Source organism: Cyanistes caeruleus, chromosome 5 (genome assembly GCF_971803275.1).
Source record: "Cyanistes caeruleus chromosome 5, bCyaCae1.hap1.1, whole genome shotgun sequence".
In the NCBI taxonomy this organism is placed as follows: domain Eukaryota; kingdom Metazoa; phylum Chordata; class Aves; order Passeriformes; family Paridae; genus Cyanistes; species Cyanistes caeruleus.
In genome coordinates this window covers 26976757-26993181 of record NC_141705.1, presented here as the reverse complement: position 1 = coordinate 26993181, position 16425 = coordinate 26976757, and the positions used below count along the sequence as shown (strand labels likewise).

The 16425-nt window shown below is 38.0% G+C and overlaps 1 protein-coding gene across 4 annotated transcripts in view; it reads left to right on the top strand.

The window, feature by feature from the left end:
- The first annotated feature begins 95 nt into the window (after positions 1 to 95).
- The window catches only part of CHIC2 (cysteine rich hydrophobic domain 2), a 28995-nt gene continuing 12665 nt past the window's right edge, over positions 96 to 16425 (top strand). For all 4 annotated transcript variants that reach the window (XR_015287485.1, XM_086891216.1, XM_086891215.1 and 1 more), the window contains exons 1-3: positions 96 to 416; positions 5776 to 5830; positions 5971 to 6126. Coding sequence is in view for 3 of the 4 variants with exons in the window: in XM_086891216.1 (XP_086747342.1) it covers positions 298 to 416; positions 5776 to 5830; positions 5971 to 6126 (330 nt within the window). In the remaining variant the exon portion in view is untranslated. The remainder of the gene's footprint in view (positions 417 to 5775; positions 5831 to 5970; positions 6127 to 16425) is intronic.

Below are 16425 nucleotides of genomic sequence, written 5' to 3'. Positions count from 1 at the left end.
CCGCGGCTCCGGGCAGCTCCGGGCGGGCCGGGCCGGGGCGGGGCGGGACCGGGGCCGGATGTTGTTGTTGTTGTTCCTGCCCCGCCCCTCGCCCCCTCCCCCCGCGGAGGGTGACGGGCGCTTCCCCGCCCGGAGCCGCCGCCGCCGCTTCAGCCTCTGCTGCCGCCGCGGCCCCGCTGCCGCCCGGCCCGGCCCGGCCCCGGGCCGCCCCCGCCGGCCCCCTCCCGTCTGCCTCGCTGGCCGGCTCCCTTCGCGTCGTCCCGGCTCCTCTGGCTCATTGGACGCTCCGGCCCGGCCATGGCGGACTTCGATGAGATCTACGAGGAGGAGGAGGACGAAGAACGGGCGCTGGAGGAGCAGCTCCTGAAGTACTCCCCCGACCCGGTGGTGGTGCGCGGCTCCGGCCATGTCACCGTGTAAGGGCCGCGCCGGGGCCTGCGCGGCCGGGGCGGGCGGTGGAGGAGGCCCGGGCGGCGGGACGGGGGCGGCCGGGAGCGCCGAGCCCGTGGGTACAACTTGGGGCAAGTCGGGGAGTAGGCGTGGGGAGCACCGGGCCGGGACCACTGCCCTTCCCCTACGTCCGTGAAGCTGCGAGACGGCTCTCCTCGGCCCCACCGGGCAGCTGGGAGCCGCCTGGAAACCCGCAGGCGGGTGCAAACCTCTAACCAGGCGCTGAGGAAACAAGACTGGGCTGTGAGTGGCAGAGGAATGTGAAGTATTTGTCCAAAATGATGAGCTGTCAGGAAGTAAGGTGCCTGTGTTCCTGTGAATAACAGGTATGTGCCAGCACATGACCGGCTGGACTATTGAACAAGGTTGTTTATGTACCTATTACCCACTCCCATTTAACTTGTGGCTGCTAATATAGCTCTGAGGACTTTAACAAAGAAAAGGCATCAGTCAGATAGCTGTGTGTAAAATTATGTTGTGATTGCTGTGTGTTTCACTGTGTTTGACATGGAAGCAACTTTGTTTTGTGCATGTTTGGTATCTGAGTCTAGAAGCAAGTGTCCATGAACTTGTGTAGTGCTTCTCAATAATGTAAGATGAGGGTATCATTGCTTCCATCAGTTCTGTCAGGCTCACTCTGTTGAAGTGTAGTAGTTGTCAGTTACAATGTACAGTGTCAGAAGCTGAAATACAAACCTGGAGACAAGACATAGTAGTACAAACTTTTGGTTTTTTGTATTCAGTCTTCAGCAGAACTAGGTTTGTAGTCCAGGCATAAAAGCTGAAGATACTGTCATCCGTTTCTCTCAGACTCATAAACTCTAATGATTTTCAGATGCTGACCTGACAAGTTTTTTTGGCACTTGGGTACACTGCTGCTTTATTATCTGGTTGACACAAATACTGGGCAGTGCAGTTAGCTGTCTAGCTAAAAACAGGAAGTAAGGCATGGATAGGCTGAGAGTGATTTGGCAAGTTAGAAGGACACAGATGGGGCCAGAAGCCAAGGAGGCCCTGTGAAAGAATAGAAGCATGTAGTCAGTGTGTTCAACTTATGATTGTTTATTGTGAACAGAAGCTGTGATTCACTGAAAATAAGCCAGTAGCCTTAGTCTGTTTCTGAAAAATAGAGCAAACCCACAATTAGATAGTTTTCATATTAGCGAATGAAAAGTACTAATAGCTGAAACAGAGGCAAATACTGGTTTCTTCTCCAATACTTGAGGGTAAGTTGTGCAAGACAAGATGAAGGCCCGTTAGTGGAATGTTGGGGAAGCTTGTGAAGGACTGGCTGTGACTAGTAAGCGCCTTGTGGTTGAAGGATGGCTACCTTGTTAATTGTTCATTAATAGGTATTAGCTCATTATTACTTTAAGATCTTCCTTAAAGTACTTGTTCTTTAGGTTTTGAATGAGCAATGAAATACCTATGTGTGCCTCCAAAATTAGGGAATTGATCTTCATCTACTTTCTTTACTGTGCCAGGTGTTAACAGTTAACTACATAACATCAGCCAATTTTACCTTTGTACAACCTGTAACTTTTTTTGTCATTGATCCCCAGAAGCTTATTATTAAAAGTTAGATCCCTTTTAGAACATTCATTTGGTGGATATAAGGAATAGGTCAAGTCCTGTATACGTGATGAATTAGTCTTGCCAGTATAAAAGCATGTGTGCGTTTTAAAGGTCTGACAAAAATGGTCAGCAGTTAAGCAAATACTGGATTGATCTGTCCCTGGCTCTGCAGTGTGAAGAGTTGCTGACTGCTTTCTGCTGTGTGTATATTTAAACAGAAGCTCTTTTTTCATAGTTTGTTTTCATATCCTTTCTGATCTTACATAGGAGTCATAATGTTGAGTTTGAAATATGTCAATTCCATGACTACATATTAACATCAGAAAGACATTTACCATTACTTGATTTCATCCAACAGAGAATGAAGTGTGTGAGTCTTTTCTAGGCTGTGTAATCGAAATCAATTAAAGGAAAGCAGTTAAATATTATCCAAATAAACCATATGAAGTCTTTGCCTTTAGAGGATGTGGAGCTTTTGGTTAGCATTAAGTTTTCTCCTTAAACTCACTGTTTGAAGCATGTGCAAGCAATGCTAATATATTTTTTTAACATTGTTTTTTAAATATTAAGTTAAACTGTTTTCACACCAGCGGAGTTTTGATAGCTTGGAAGACAAAAGTAACATCACCTGGTTGCTGAAAATTTGAGGTTCTTTCTTGTAATGGCAAAAAGATGAAAGCACTGTGAGAATAGAGATGGAACTGAAAGTCCAAGGTGTTTCATACTTGTTTCTAAAATCATATTATGGTCAGAATGAAGGTACATGATGTGTTTGAAATCCTGAAGAGAATATTTAGGATCGGTCTGATAGTGTTTTCCAGTGATTGTTTTCCTGTTCCGCGATCAGTTGAGACATGTACCATATATATAGAGCAGACTGTATTAACTATATGACTGTAATACTGGATTTATTCTTGCACTACTGGAATGATGGAGAGCCATTGGGATGTGATGATGAATGCCTTTCTGTGCTGTTATTACAGCACCTTGTATCTTAATGCAAGATAACTTTTTGTAGGGGGAAAAAGAACTTACAAAATACGTATTTACACAAGTAAGTTTCTTTATTATTAAACTGAAGTCCGCTGATATATTTTTCAACCTTACTTGGTATCAAGGACATAGGGGTGAAAACAGGGCTATGTGAGAATCATGGAGCATGTTAAAATTTGTAAAATATATATTTATTTTTTAAGGGTTGGGAACATGCGGACATAAAGAGTAGAGTTAAGGGCAGTGAAAAAATGGTTTAATGTCCCAATAAGAGAGGACAAAGAGGAAGAGGATAGCATGTGTCAATTTCTTTGTGTTAGAATGATCTGAGCTGTGTGCTGGAAAAGATTGCAAATTGTCTGTGTCCTATCTTGTAAAATTCTGTACTTTGAAGTTTCTACCTCTCACCATTTCTTTCTCTACTCTACACAAGGGCAGGAATTTATTTGTACCTTTCAAGTGGAGTCAGGTTCCAGAAATGCTTGTTCAGGTCCAGGAAGGGTAAAGAAAGTATTCATGCATGAGGTGAGCATGGATCTGTTGAAGACATGATGTACAGTGGGAAAGGCATAGAGCAAGCAGAGAAGGGTGTGTGTCACTGGAGAAGCAGTATTGTACTAAAGAAATCTAGTGCTATAGTAGGACAGCTGTCTGAGGAAATGCATCTCCAAAATACTGATTTCCAATGTTTTATTTTAAGGCTTTTTTTGCTTTTTTTTTTTTTTTTTTTTTGTCAGAGCAGTTATGTATTTACATTGGACATGTAGTAATGTTCTGTGGAGTTTCTAATATAATACTTCAATTTCCAAATTTCAGCTTGTAGTCAAGAGTAACAAGTCTGAGATCACATAACTACTTAAAATGTAAGATATGCTTTTAATGTATGGAGTCACTCTTTTTTGCTACTTGCATATGGTGGCAACACTCCAATGTGTCAAGCTCAAAATTATGCTGGTAGCTGTTTGAGTTAGCTTCAGCTTTGCTACCCCACCATGTATTAAACATTACCACAAACCTTGAGTACAGGCTCTCAGTCTCTTTGCTTATAACTTCAAGCAAGTGTAACTGCATTGGTTGGAAGTTTCTGAGCCTTACTCTGCCTCAGTGTTTGTAATTTCAGATAGCTGTAGAGGGGGTTGCTTTTGTCAGGCGTGACTTTTGTGAGCTTTATGAATATTTGTGTTTGAGGGAGCTGTCAACATTTGAATACTTCACAAATACTGATTTAATAAACTAATTATATAGTTAAGTGGTATTACCTTTTAGTTTTGAGACTTGTGATGGCAGCTGTGTATCTCGAGCTTGGAGTCATTCTCCAGGCTTGTCTGCTTCTAAAATAAATGTGAATACAAGGGTTTTTTTCAGGCTTCGGTTTCCACTTCAACATACTGGCAATTTTAAGTAGGGCGTGACACTTAACTGATAGTTTTCATAACTTTTGCCTCAGTGCTTAGTTTCACTCAGTAGTTTGAAGAAGGGTGGATGGTCCTGTCATGGAGTATTCAGCAGGGTTTTCAATAGCAGCAATGTTTCCAGTAAGTTAAGTTTCCTTTTTTCTGTGTTGAAGTAGTAAACTTGCCATATGCGTTTCTGTGTAACAGTTCTCATTTGTTATTTCACCAGTTTTGAGAGACTTACAGACCTGCATAGCTACTATTTTAGTTACAAATGCTGAAATATGGTAGATAAATGCTGTTGTAAATAAGGTCTCCTGTGAGATCTGATTGCAGCCTATCAATGTACAAAGGAGGTTTATAAGAAAGGTGGAGAAAGACTTTTTGCCTGGGCCTATAGTGACAGGACTATGAGGAATAGTTTAAAACAGAAAGACCATAGGTTTAATTTGGATATAAGGATGAAGGTGGTGAGACACTGGAAAAGGTTTCCCAGTGAAGGTGTGGATGCACCATCATTGGAAGTGTTCAGTGGAACACTTGGTTCATTGGAACTGTTGACTGGATGCAGCTTTGAGCAATCTGATCTAGTGGCAGGGAGATCAGACTAGATAATTTTTGGTTCCTTCCAATGCAAATCATTTTATGTGTCTATGATTCTACTGCCTGTAACCAGTGTTAGGAAAATTGCCTGCTTACTTTGCATAAGAGCCTATGAAAAAGTCACCTACAGCTTCAAACTATGTATCCCAGTGTGCTGCTGCAAACTTAGGCAACAGGCATTGCTGCATATGGATTGCATGCAATTCTGGCTGTTCCTGGTGTGCTTTCTTCTTGTACTCTGTGGCATCTGCAGCTATGTGAGTGATGTATATTTCAGCATTGTCTTTGCTTTAGTGTATTTGTCAGGGAACTTGTGTAATCTTGCTTCAAATCTGTTGGCACTGTTTGCATCAGTAATGTCAGATGAAAGCAAACCCAGAAGTTAGCTACTTGCACCTTATTTTTAGCTGCACTTTCTTTTAACTGTTTAAAATCAATTTCTGACTAATTTCAGTCAGAGCTCTCTGTTGTGGGATTTGGTGATGAACACTCCCCTTACCTACTGCCTTCCTGAAACTGCACTTTAATCATATGTCTGTCCCCCTATAGGCAAGATGGTTTTCAATCTGTGTACAATGGTGTATTTTTGTTTGTTAGTATAATTTTAATACTAATAATTAAGTTTAATAGCAAGTAGTGTTTTCCTAAAATTAATGGTGTTACTGATACAGACCCTGAGAGTATTATGAGGTGCTAGTAATTTGTGGCATGGATTAGGATTATTTATAATTTTGGTGCAATCTAAATTTTGTTTTTGCAGGTTTGGACTAAGCAACAAATTTGAAGCAGAATTTCCTTCATCTTTAACTGGAAAGGTGAGTATCTTTGAATAGAAGTTTGGAACTGGAGTTTGAGTTTTATTACAAAAACAAGTGTTCCAACTACAGAGTACTGTAAAAGTAATAAGTGACGCTGCTGTAGTACTAGTTTTTTTCTTTTTTCATTTCCCTTGTAGGTTGCACCTGAAGAATTCAAAGCCAGCATCAGTAGGGTTAACAGTTGTCTTAAGAAGAATCTTCCAGTTAATGTGCGATGGCTACTATGTGGATGCCTTTGCTGCTGCTGCACTTTAGGTTGTAGTATGTGGCCAGTTATCTGCCTCAGTAAAAGAGTAAGTTGAATTATTAATACAATTTTTGACAGAATTGTATTTGTTTTGTTCTCATTTTGGTGTTCTTTCTTTTTCTTTCCTCCTTCACCATTAAAAATTGTTGCTAGCACTTACTTAAATCACTTTTTTTTGGTACGTTTTGCTATCATTTGTCTGCTGTACTGGTTAAAGTTACAGGAGACACCAGTCAGGACTTTGAGCTTATAAGTCAATGAGAAGTCATAAAGCTGATGCCTCCTAGAGCCATCTGTTGTAAAGCAATTATTGTTACTGAACCAACTTTCAACATGCTCTTTAATAGTTATATCTTCTCTGTGATACACTCTTCGAGATTATCAGAATTTGGCAGTGAATGAGTAGAAGTTTATTTTTGAGGAGCTTCTGATTACACTGTGGCCCCAAGGAGCCACATGTTTTTTGTTAGAAAGGCAGTTTGTAAAAAGAATAATAGATTTTTCTATTCTAAAGTTTTTTATCTTTAAGCTGTTGCAAACTAGTAAGTATCCTGTAGCATGATTGTATAGCCATAGCTCAAAAATCTGCTAGAAGAAATTAGAATCTGGTAATTGCTTCAACAGATAAGCAGGTTATTTAAGTAGCTTGCAGAGATTTACCATTCAAGGTTTGTCACTGGAGGTGACAAACACAAGGGAAGCTTACATTGCTACTGTCCGTCTTTAACTTTTAAATGACAATGCTTCTGGTATTATGAAGTTTGAACCTTTTTCACATGTGTTCTAGCAGGAAACAATAACAGGATGCAATTTGGCAGGGGCTGATGTCACAAGCTCTCATCTTCTTGACAAGGTCCTCTAATCAACTTTTTATACATTGTTAAGCAGTGTCAGAAAAAATACAAGGGCTTCTAGCATCTGAGTCAGAAAACAGTTTGAAGGTGAGGAGTGAGGTTCTCTGTGGGAGCCTGGTGAAGCAACAGTTAAGAGAACCTGTGTGGAATAAGGTAAAAAGGTAAGCTCCTTCCAAAAGAGTAGGTCTGGGGAAAAAAACCCCAACCATGGATACTTTGTTCAGAGGAGGCTGTAAAGAGGGTGGTGGTGTCATTGTAGCTGTAATATAAGACACATAAGGAGAGAAAAGTCCTGGAAAGAGTATGAACAGCAGGAGCATGGACACAGATTTGTGACTGAACTTGTGTAAGTCATCCTAGAGTGTGGCCCAGGCTATCAGTAAATGTTGCATTTTTCCTGCTGAAGTTGGTACCAGAAGACATTTAATGGACCTTTGCATCTTTTTCTGCGCTTGGATGTCCAGCATTAGTGCAACTTAGGACTCAGATACCTGAACAAAGTAGATGGCACAATGGCATTTGATACTGGTGACAGTTTGTTTATTCTTACAGAGTAAAAGTAATTTAGATCAATCTGGAGATTTCAGATCAGCAACACTCGTCCTTGTCAGCAGCTTGCCAAATGAACGTGTTTCTTGCAGGGTTGTTTCTCAGACAGAAAACTCAGAACTTGGTGTCAGTTTGGCATCTGGAGAGTATGGCTAGAGAATTAATTAATTAGTGTTCTTAAAGACAAAGTGAGAGGGAAGAGATTGCTTTTCCAGACTCCTAACTCTTAATCCTGGAAATGGCTGTGAAAGACTATTTTTCTTTGGTAGAGGAGTTAAGGAGGAAAGCTGTGGAGTACTTTTCAAGGACATGTTTTGAAATTCTAGCGTAGGAATCAAGCAGAAGAACTTTTAATGATTCTAGTCAGGGCTACTACTTTTAATTACAGAAAAATGGTGAAAAGTCACTGCCACTTGGGTTGCTTGTATAGAAATGGGTGGATCTAACTTTGTCTTGGTAGACCCAGAGCAGGAAAATATGAAGTGATACAAGTCCCTGGAATTACAGGGTTTGAACCCTGTAAGATTTCAGTACTGGCTTGTATCCACAAGCTTCTGCATAAAAGAAAAATCTTAGAACTTTCCATCAGTTTATGTCAAAGTGCCATGATAAGTGCAGGAAGCTAACAATACATACTATCCTAGAAGTGTGGAAAGTAAGAGACAGTGCATTGTGAATTACCTGGAGCTGCTCAGCAAAAACAGCAGCTGTAAATAATACCTGCTTCATTTAGGTTCCAGTCTGGTATTTGCTCAGTGGATTCCAGTAGAACTGTGACAAGAAACAACTTCATATTCTTCCACTAACAACAACAACAAAAAAATTAAAGAAAAAAAGAAATTGATGGACTACCTTGGTTTGCTGCTAGTGCTGCAGTTTTGCTGATGCATAAGACTAATGTATTTGGTGTGAACTATTCACATTTGAACTCTTAAACCGTTTGTGTCTGATTTTGCCTGTGTCTTGAAAGAGGGTTGTGTTGATCAAATTATCTTCCATGCTTTGACTTCCTTAGCTATCCTTTCCCTGCCTGGACTCAGCCATAAATTTAGTCACAACAGCCAGGATTCTTGAGGAAATGGGGGTCCATGGTGATGCGTGCTTGTTTCTTCCCTTTATTATATATACAGTGAATTATTTCCCACTTGTACTCATACTGTAAAGCAAGCATAACAAATGATCAACAAATAAAAGGTTGCTTCCTTTACATTACTTGCACTTGTCTGAGAAGTGTTACCCAGAATTTGATTTCTGAAAGCATAATGGGACTGTTCCCATCCTGTAGTTTGTTAGATCATTTTTTAATTGCACAACAAAAATACACAAGTCTTCATATTTGCCCTTTTCTACTGAAATAGAAGACTAATAAATTTTCTTTGTTGAATTACAGATATAGTGGGCAAACAAGTGGGAGGGTTTCTCAAGGATTTTATTAAATGAAACAACAGTTTCAACTATATAATTGCTTACTTTTAATATAGAAGAGGAATTTTTCTCTGAATGACCAGTTAAAAAGTCTGTTTTAATGAGTGAATAAATCTACCCTGGTCTTGAGTTGCTGGTATTGTTTGCAGCTCTTTTTCAGAGAAAGTTTTTCTTTTTCTTTTATGGTTCATGTAGACAAATGTCAGTAGCAGCTTCAGAGTTAAAATAATTTCCTTAGTGGTTCTCTGAATTCTGTATTTTTATTGCCTTTCATTGACTTTTTAAATTCTGACATGGGAAAGTTATCACAAATGTAAGTACAATTTCTGAAATAACAGTTATTGAAAGTTTATGTATAATGGAAGCACATGCTTCTTTTTGTGCAGTGAAAAATAAGGTAATGGTTTGTCTCCTTAAATCAGCAGGTGCTTCAAACTAGGAATTTATTAAGCCACAGATGTTTGTGAGTTTAATTGTTAATTATATAATTTTAATTCATTTCCATGCAGTGAAAGCTTTCCCTTCACTGAATTTTTCTTTTCAGTGCTGGCTTTGGAGTCTTTGTATAGTGTTGTTTCCTTTTTTTGTTTGCACAGAGATATTTGGAAAAAGCCTGCTACTCTTCAGCAGTAAAATGTTTTATTTGATTCATTATCTTATTGCTTCTCTCCTTTTATGTGGTTTTGATTTGATTTTAATGAATAAAAGCTGCAAGAAAGTTGCAGGAAGTACAGTCCCTCATTTGTAGATCGAGATCATAAATGACCTTAAGCGGTTTTACTCACAGAATGCACCATCTTTTCTGGGACAAATTCCAGGTTGTACAAGTGAACATTAAGTCTTTAAGTTGTTGTTCTTTAAATAAGAAGAATGGCATAGTGAATTATAATTCAAAAAGCACTGCAGGCTGAGGTGCCCATTTGAAGCCACTTTTTCAAATGAATTGACACTCATTTTCAGTATTAACTAAATGTCGTAGTTCCTGATGGGTAAATAGGATGTATGATTTCAACAGAAACAGTAACAATGAAAGCTGTGGTAGAATTGCAGTACTGCTAGATTTCTTAAAAGCTGGTATTGTACAAGTAAATTGCATGTTTCAAATGATTCATGGGCAATCTCTTAAAATGAATAGAATTAGGTATTTAACAGTGTGATCTGTACTAATACTTTCAAGAGCGATTTGTTTGTTTGTGAATTCACACAAAGCTGATGAATGCTGCTTAAGCCTCATCATTAGTTGTCACTTTCATAGCAGTTCACATCATCAGAGTGCTGTATAAACATAGCTAATTACAACTTCCAAAGTATAAATTAAATATATGGTGGAGGAACTGGAATGAATTTTCTTAAATTCTGTAGTCTTGTTCTTCAGTGGATGATACTGATGTTAAAATACATTAGATCAGTTTATTGAATTTTTGAACACATTACATTTATTTTCAAAACTGAAGAAAATGTATGTTTTTCTCCCATCTGGCCCATCTCCCAGGGACTTTGCACTGGAGATACTCTTAGTAGCGTAATGATTTTCTGAGGAGTTCCACAAGGCAATTATTTAAGACAAAAGATGTCTTGTTTTTGAAGTGTCTGTTATGACAGTTTACATTGTAGTTCAGTTTGGAAGAATCTTTGAAATTATAATTGTTGTATGGAATTGTAATTGAAATGTATTTATTATGGTTATCCTAACCAGAGCACATATCATCTCTGTGTTGGCTCTAGTCAACTTAGTATAACTTGTTTTAAAGTAGGACTTGTATGTATCAAATATGCATTCTTGACCATGGTTTTCAAATGTTTTGTTTTTTGTTTGTTTTTTTTTTTAAAGTATTAACTGTGAAATGAAACTTTAAAAAAATCAGAAGATTCAGGCCTGGTATATTTTGCTTTAGATATTGTTCACTATAATTTTGGTCAGAAGAGTCACTGAGTTGTCCATATACTCAAGTAGCTAAGCTTGTAGAACAAATAAATGTGAAATCATAATGTATATACCTATGTGGCTATTTTTTTTCTGTATCTGAAATCAGATTTCATTTCCTTCACAAAAACTTAAGAAAGCTTATCAGGTTTTCATGTGCTTTCCTGAAGGATACAGTAGTGAGCTGGTGCACAGTGTGGTGTGGGAACAGCTAGTTTTACCACTTCTTTTGATTTGCAGACTTGCTTGGTGGAGGACAGGGCAATAGGATTGTCATGGAGAACACTTACAGATAAAAGCAGATCACAGAATACTAGTTTGTTTCTTTACAGATCAAGTGCAAACCTTTAGTACTTCAAAAAGACGTATTCTGAAGTTAAATTTGTGCTTTTGTTTTTTTCTTGATTTTTATATAAATCCTAAATAAACTGTATCTCTGGGATGTATAGTGAATATCTTAAATGCTATTTAAAATTTAATTGCATTTATAATTAGAATTATGTCTCTGAACATTTCAATTTTAATCAAAACAATCTGGGTAAAATTAACATTTACATGTTATAGCCTCCTTTACATTGTGATGGCTAAGGTATATAAAGGGATCATGCAGTGGTTTGGGTTTAGTGTTGCTTTTTATATCGCTCTTCCTGTCCAGGTTGACATGTTCCTGAAACTACAAGCGTGAGTTGGGTGGAATTTGCATAGAGCTATTTTGAAAGAGCATACTAAAAATGGTCTAGTTGTCGGATTTGGAAATCAGTTGAGAAAGGAACATTTTTAGGATTCCATCTTTAGCAACTTAAAAATAATCCCAAATAAGGAACATATGTAAACACTTTAGAGAAAAGAATTAGAAGACAAAGTTACCTAAAATTTATGATAAAATTAAACTAAATAGAAAGCACATGACAGAACAATAGCTTGTTAGACTGTTACTGTAAAACAGAAAACCAGAGTGAAGTTCTGGCAAGTGTGAAGTAGTGACACACTTCTGTGCCTCTTCTCTTGATTTTTCTCAAAGTACCCTAGGTCTGGAAAGTACTCACTTTTCCACTTTATTAAAACAAATCACAGTAAAATATTATCTTCTGCTGAAGTGTAGCATTCTCAGTAACTCAAGCACAATATGTAAGACAGTTATTTAATGAAGAAAACATGAACCATTACTGCTGACAAAACAGTTGGGAGGTTGATGGGGGCAGTTCTACAAAAGAGAAGAGTGATGGAGTTAATAAATCTTGTACGATGCCAAACACATGTAAAGTGTGAAGTGACCAGGTACTTCTAATTTTGTAGCTCATAAAAATATTTTTTGCTGAATTTTGGCATAAATTACTGAATCTACAGCAGCCATGATAATTGGAAAAAACCAAGTTTCCAGATTTACTTTTTTTCTAAATTGGTAAAGGAGCTGCAGAAAAATCAGTATTTTTCTGATTCAGCCCTCAGATGTACAAGGGACTGTAGAGGCTGTCCCTTTGAAGAGGGATCATTCTCTTCAGCATGCAGACTAGAAAAGTGATGCATTTTAGTCTTGTACGGAGCTGTGTCAAGTCCTGCTGCCTTTCAGTCTTTCTGGCCATGTTGCTTCTCTCCCATTCTTGGCTACTGCCCTTAGACACTCCTAAACAACAGGAGTCAGAGGATTCCTATGTACTAATAAACTAAACCTGGGAGTGTTCCTAGGAATTGGTGCTTTATAATTTGTACTTTTAGAAAGGTCCCTGCCAGACTCTGGGTCTGTATTGTATAACAATTCATAGGCATTATCAGAATGCTTAAGGCCCTATGAGTGGTTTGGAGGTTATGAAAATTTACTGATAGAGATGTAAGCTGTTCCCTGCCAGCTGGCTTGAAATGAATGGAAATGTTTCTGGGCACAGTTTCATTTCTTAATAGAGCTGTAACCAGAGATCCTTTAGCTTCTCAACCTACACTGGCCTTGAACTATTTTCCATAGCATAGTCCTGGAAATTTTGGAAATAAATGACAGGGACCAAAATTAGCATCTCTCTAACCTTAAAAGAAGAGATGGAGGTGGAATTTTCATTCATGTTCAGTGTAAAATTTCCCACAGAGAATGACACCAGATGAGTTCTTTGCTGGAGATTTGATCCTATTTTCATCCCTGTTATGGTCAATTCCATTTTACATGTTCATTTTCTGTCACCTTTTCTGTGAGAATGTTCTTCAGCAGGAGGTGGATGCTTTAGGTTGTCATGGCTAGATTTGAATAATTTGCTTGGAGGGATCAGAGCTTCATGGGTTTTGTTTCCATATGATGACAGAATTTAATCCTAGAATGAATGAGTTTCAAATCTTTATTTAAAAGTTCAAGTAACAATATTAAGTGTAGTTGTGATGCTTCGTGGATCAGTTCAACACCTGGCTGTCTGTGAAATATGTTTTTCAACACATTTCAAGGCCTTCTTAAAGGAAGTGTGCTATTATTGCCAAAGTCAAGACTATTTCTGCTACAAGGCTTCTCCATAGTACGTAGTTTTCACAAATGGTTGCCTCTAGTCAGTGTTACCTCTTTGTAGAAAGTAGCTAGCAACACTTAGTTGGTGACTTAGCTCTTGTAGGACAGCTAAAATATCCAGTGGCTAAAATATCAGTTAGCATCTTGAATCTTTTGGATTTTTTATGTTTAAGAGGAAACTTACAGAAGACTTTAATCAACTTTTAGGAACTTCCTATGGTAGCTTCTCTGTGCTAAGTGTTTCTACTGCAGACCAAAATGCCTTTGGAAAATACTCATTCAGTATCTGTCAATCAGTACCTTGGTGATAATACAATATTCTCTCCATTTTACTGCTGGATAATATGCATGGGGTGTATGGTTCTGTACAGCTTCTCTATCCTGCACAGCTTCTCTATCCTGCACATGTTTCCTGGCTTTACTGCTTTCTTAAACACTCCAGGAATTTGACGAACAAAGCAACCAGAGTAACTGAGGAATCATTTGAGTTTAGATATTAAAAAGTATTACATTCAGTAGTGTCAAATAACACTGAGCTTCTTTTTATATCAGCAAATAGTTTGGTGGAAGAGACCTTTCCAGAAAGTAATTGGTGTGATTTGATTCACTGAGCTTTAAATTCATCTCTTTGTGATGTACCAACCCAGGGTTGAGACCTGTACAAATGAGGTTAGTTTATGGATTGTGTGAGACAATACCCTCAGGGCTGTCTTCCATAATGTGAAGTTTCGTGAATTCAACTTGATGTCGTCAGTTCTCCTGCTCTGGAATTCTGTTGATTGTGTTTCTCTCTGAGTGATCTGGAGCTTTGGTCTGTGCTTTAGGCTGGACTCACTTTCTGCACATAGTAATCAATATAGTATGGCAAGATGCAGCAATAGCAGTCTTATTGGACAAGGCAGTTATTTCAAGGTAATCTAAAAAGCACCAGACTTCTGCATTTATTTCCAGATATTCTTCATTCTGTTTAGTATAGATTTCACTTGCTTTCTTGCATGGATGCTGAAGTGGCTTTTGGGATGAACACCCTTAAAATGGTCTAATATAAGAAAATCCTAGCTACTAATAGGAGCAATTATGGAAGATCTCCATGTTCACCTGTGTAGCAGAACAGACACCTTTTCAGACTACTGTACACTAAAGCACATAGTCTAGGATGTCAAGATCTGAAATCAACTCAAGTTTCACCTTTGTGATACTTTCACTTCACTAATGGAGAATTCCTTAGCAAGATAGGAATCTTGCCAATTTGCAGTTTATACTGGTTCACTTGAGGTATGGTGTTCAAGATGAGGACATTCTCAGGAAAGATGTACATCATTCAGTTGTGTGTGTTTTGAGTACAGCTTTGGCATTTTTGTGGTACCAGTATAGGCCTCAAAATTGGCTTGGGGGATGTTCTGATGTGTGGAAAGTGAGCATATGTGACTCAGTTATCTTCTAACTTTCTATTTCATCATTTGTGCTGATAGCTAAATTACTTGGATATAAATTTTGTAGTCAGAATGAATAAAAATTTCTGCTTCTGTCATTTTTCTCTTTGAGCGGAGATACTATAATTCCAGCTTCTGGCAGGATCCTCGGACTTTTCTGTGGTGCATAATAAAATTCTGGCCATTAGAGAAGCTGACAAAAATCTGCCTAGTGTTGTCTCTTTGTATTTTGGAATTTAAGCATAAAGTGTATTTGTTCAGGGTGATATTCAAAACCAATAATACTTGATTATGGTAAAGTTTTGTATGAAGGAATTTGAAAATATCGTGCTATTTATTGGACTAATAGTGCACTACGTATACATATGTTTTCAGATGAGAAGTCAAAGATCAAATGCATGTATTTAATTCTTTGGTTTTCCCCAACCAACTATGAATACAATCGTTAGTGGAGGATCATGTTGTTGCTAACCATGTTGTTTCCCCACATAATAAAGACAAAGGGAGGTTCTCAAATTAGCACCATTTTGGGAGTCATTTAAGATCCTTTTCTTTAATACTGTACCAGTCCTTCACTGATTTACAGCAGGACTGGAGGGGGCCTTGGCCTATTTGCTAGTGTGTTTTAGTGCACCATGCGTGTTCCTGGTCATGCACTGCCAGAGGGGCCCTGTTGCTGCACAGCCTTCCTGTCCAGATCATAATTCCATCTGGATATAACTGCATAGACACTGGAAAGATGTAACAGAAATGTCTTACAGTTGGTAATATATTCAGTACTATCCTTGTTTCTGCATGAAAAATTCACATTTAGGCTTAGATTTTTTTTTTCCATGTTTGAAGAAAAAACTTTACTGGATCAGGAGCAATCAGCATTAGTGGAAGTGTATTCTGCACTGTGGTTTTCTGGGAGTCTGATTTTTCAAAAGACACTGTTAGATATAAATATCTTTAAAGAATCAGTAATTTTACAGAAATATTTAGTTAAATATTGCATCTAGACAGTTGAAGAGGTCTATTTCACAAAATTCTGTGGATAACATTAAAGACTATGTGGTTTTTTTCATTAAATATGTTACAAAGCATACTTTCTTATCATTGGTATGCTGAGAAGTGTACTTGAATTGCAGGTTTTTTTCTTTGCTCAAATATTGGACTGGGTTTTTTAAGAAAAAAAAAAATTAAAAGCTGGATAGTATTAAATCTTCCTAATAAGCAAGTCTCTCTTCCACTTAATTTGTGCTTTTGTTGTGGCTAACAAATAATTTGCTGTATGGGTTTTTCTGTACACCATTGATAGAATATACAAGCTTGTCATCCTAGTGTGCTGGAAATGCTACACTCAAATCAAGTGTTCCTTTCTGGTTTTGTATATCCTCACCTGCTCCTCACTGTAAATCATTGAGATGTCAAGAGCAGTGATTAATTAAGCTGCACGTGCAAGTGCTTTTTTTCACCTGTCAAGTAGGAAGAAAACTTACTATAGTGAATTGAGTGATGCTGTTTAATTAATTTCTTTTTTATTCCAAGCTCTGAGATTTGCAGAAATATTTTACAGTCTAATTTTCATTAACATTTCTATATTAATAATATGGTGTGTTTGGGGGCTATGACTATCCCAGATTATACTATAATATAGTATAGGGTGGGTAGTGTTTAAGGCTGTGGGAAGATAAAG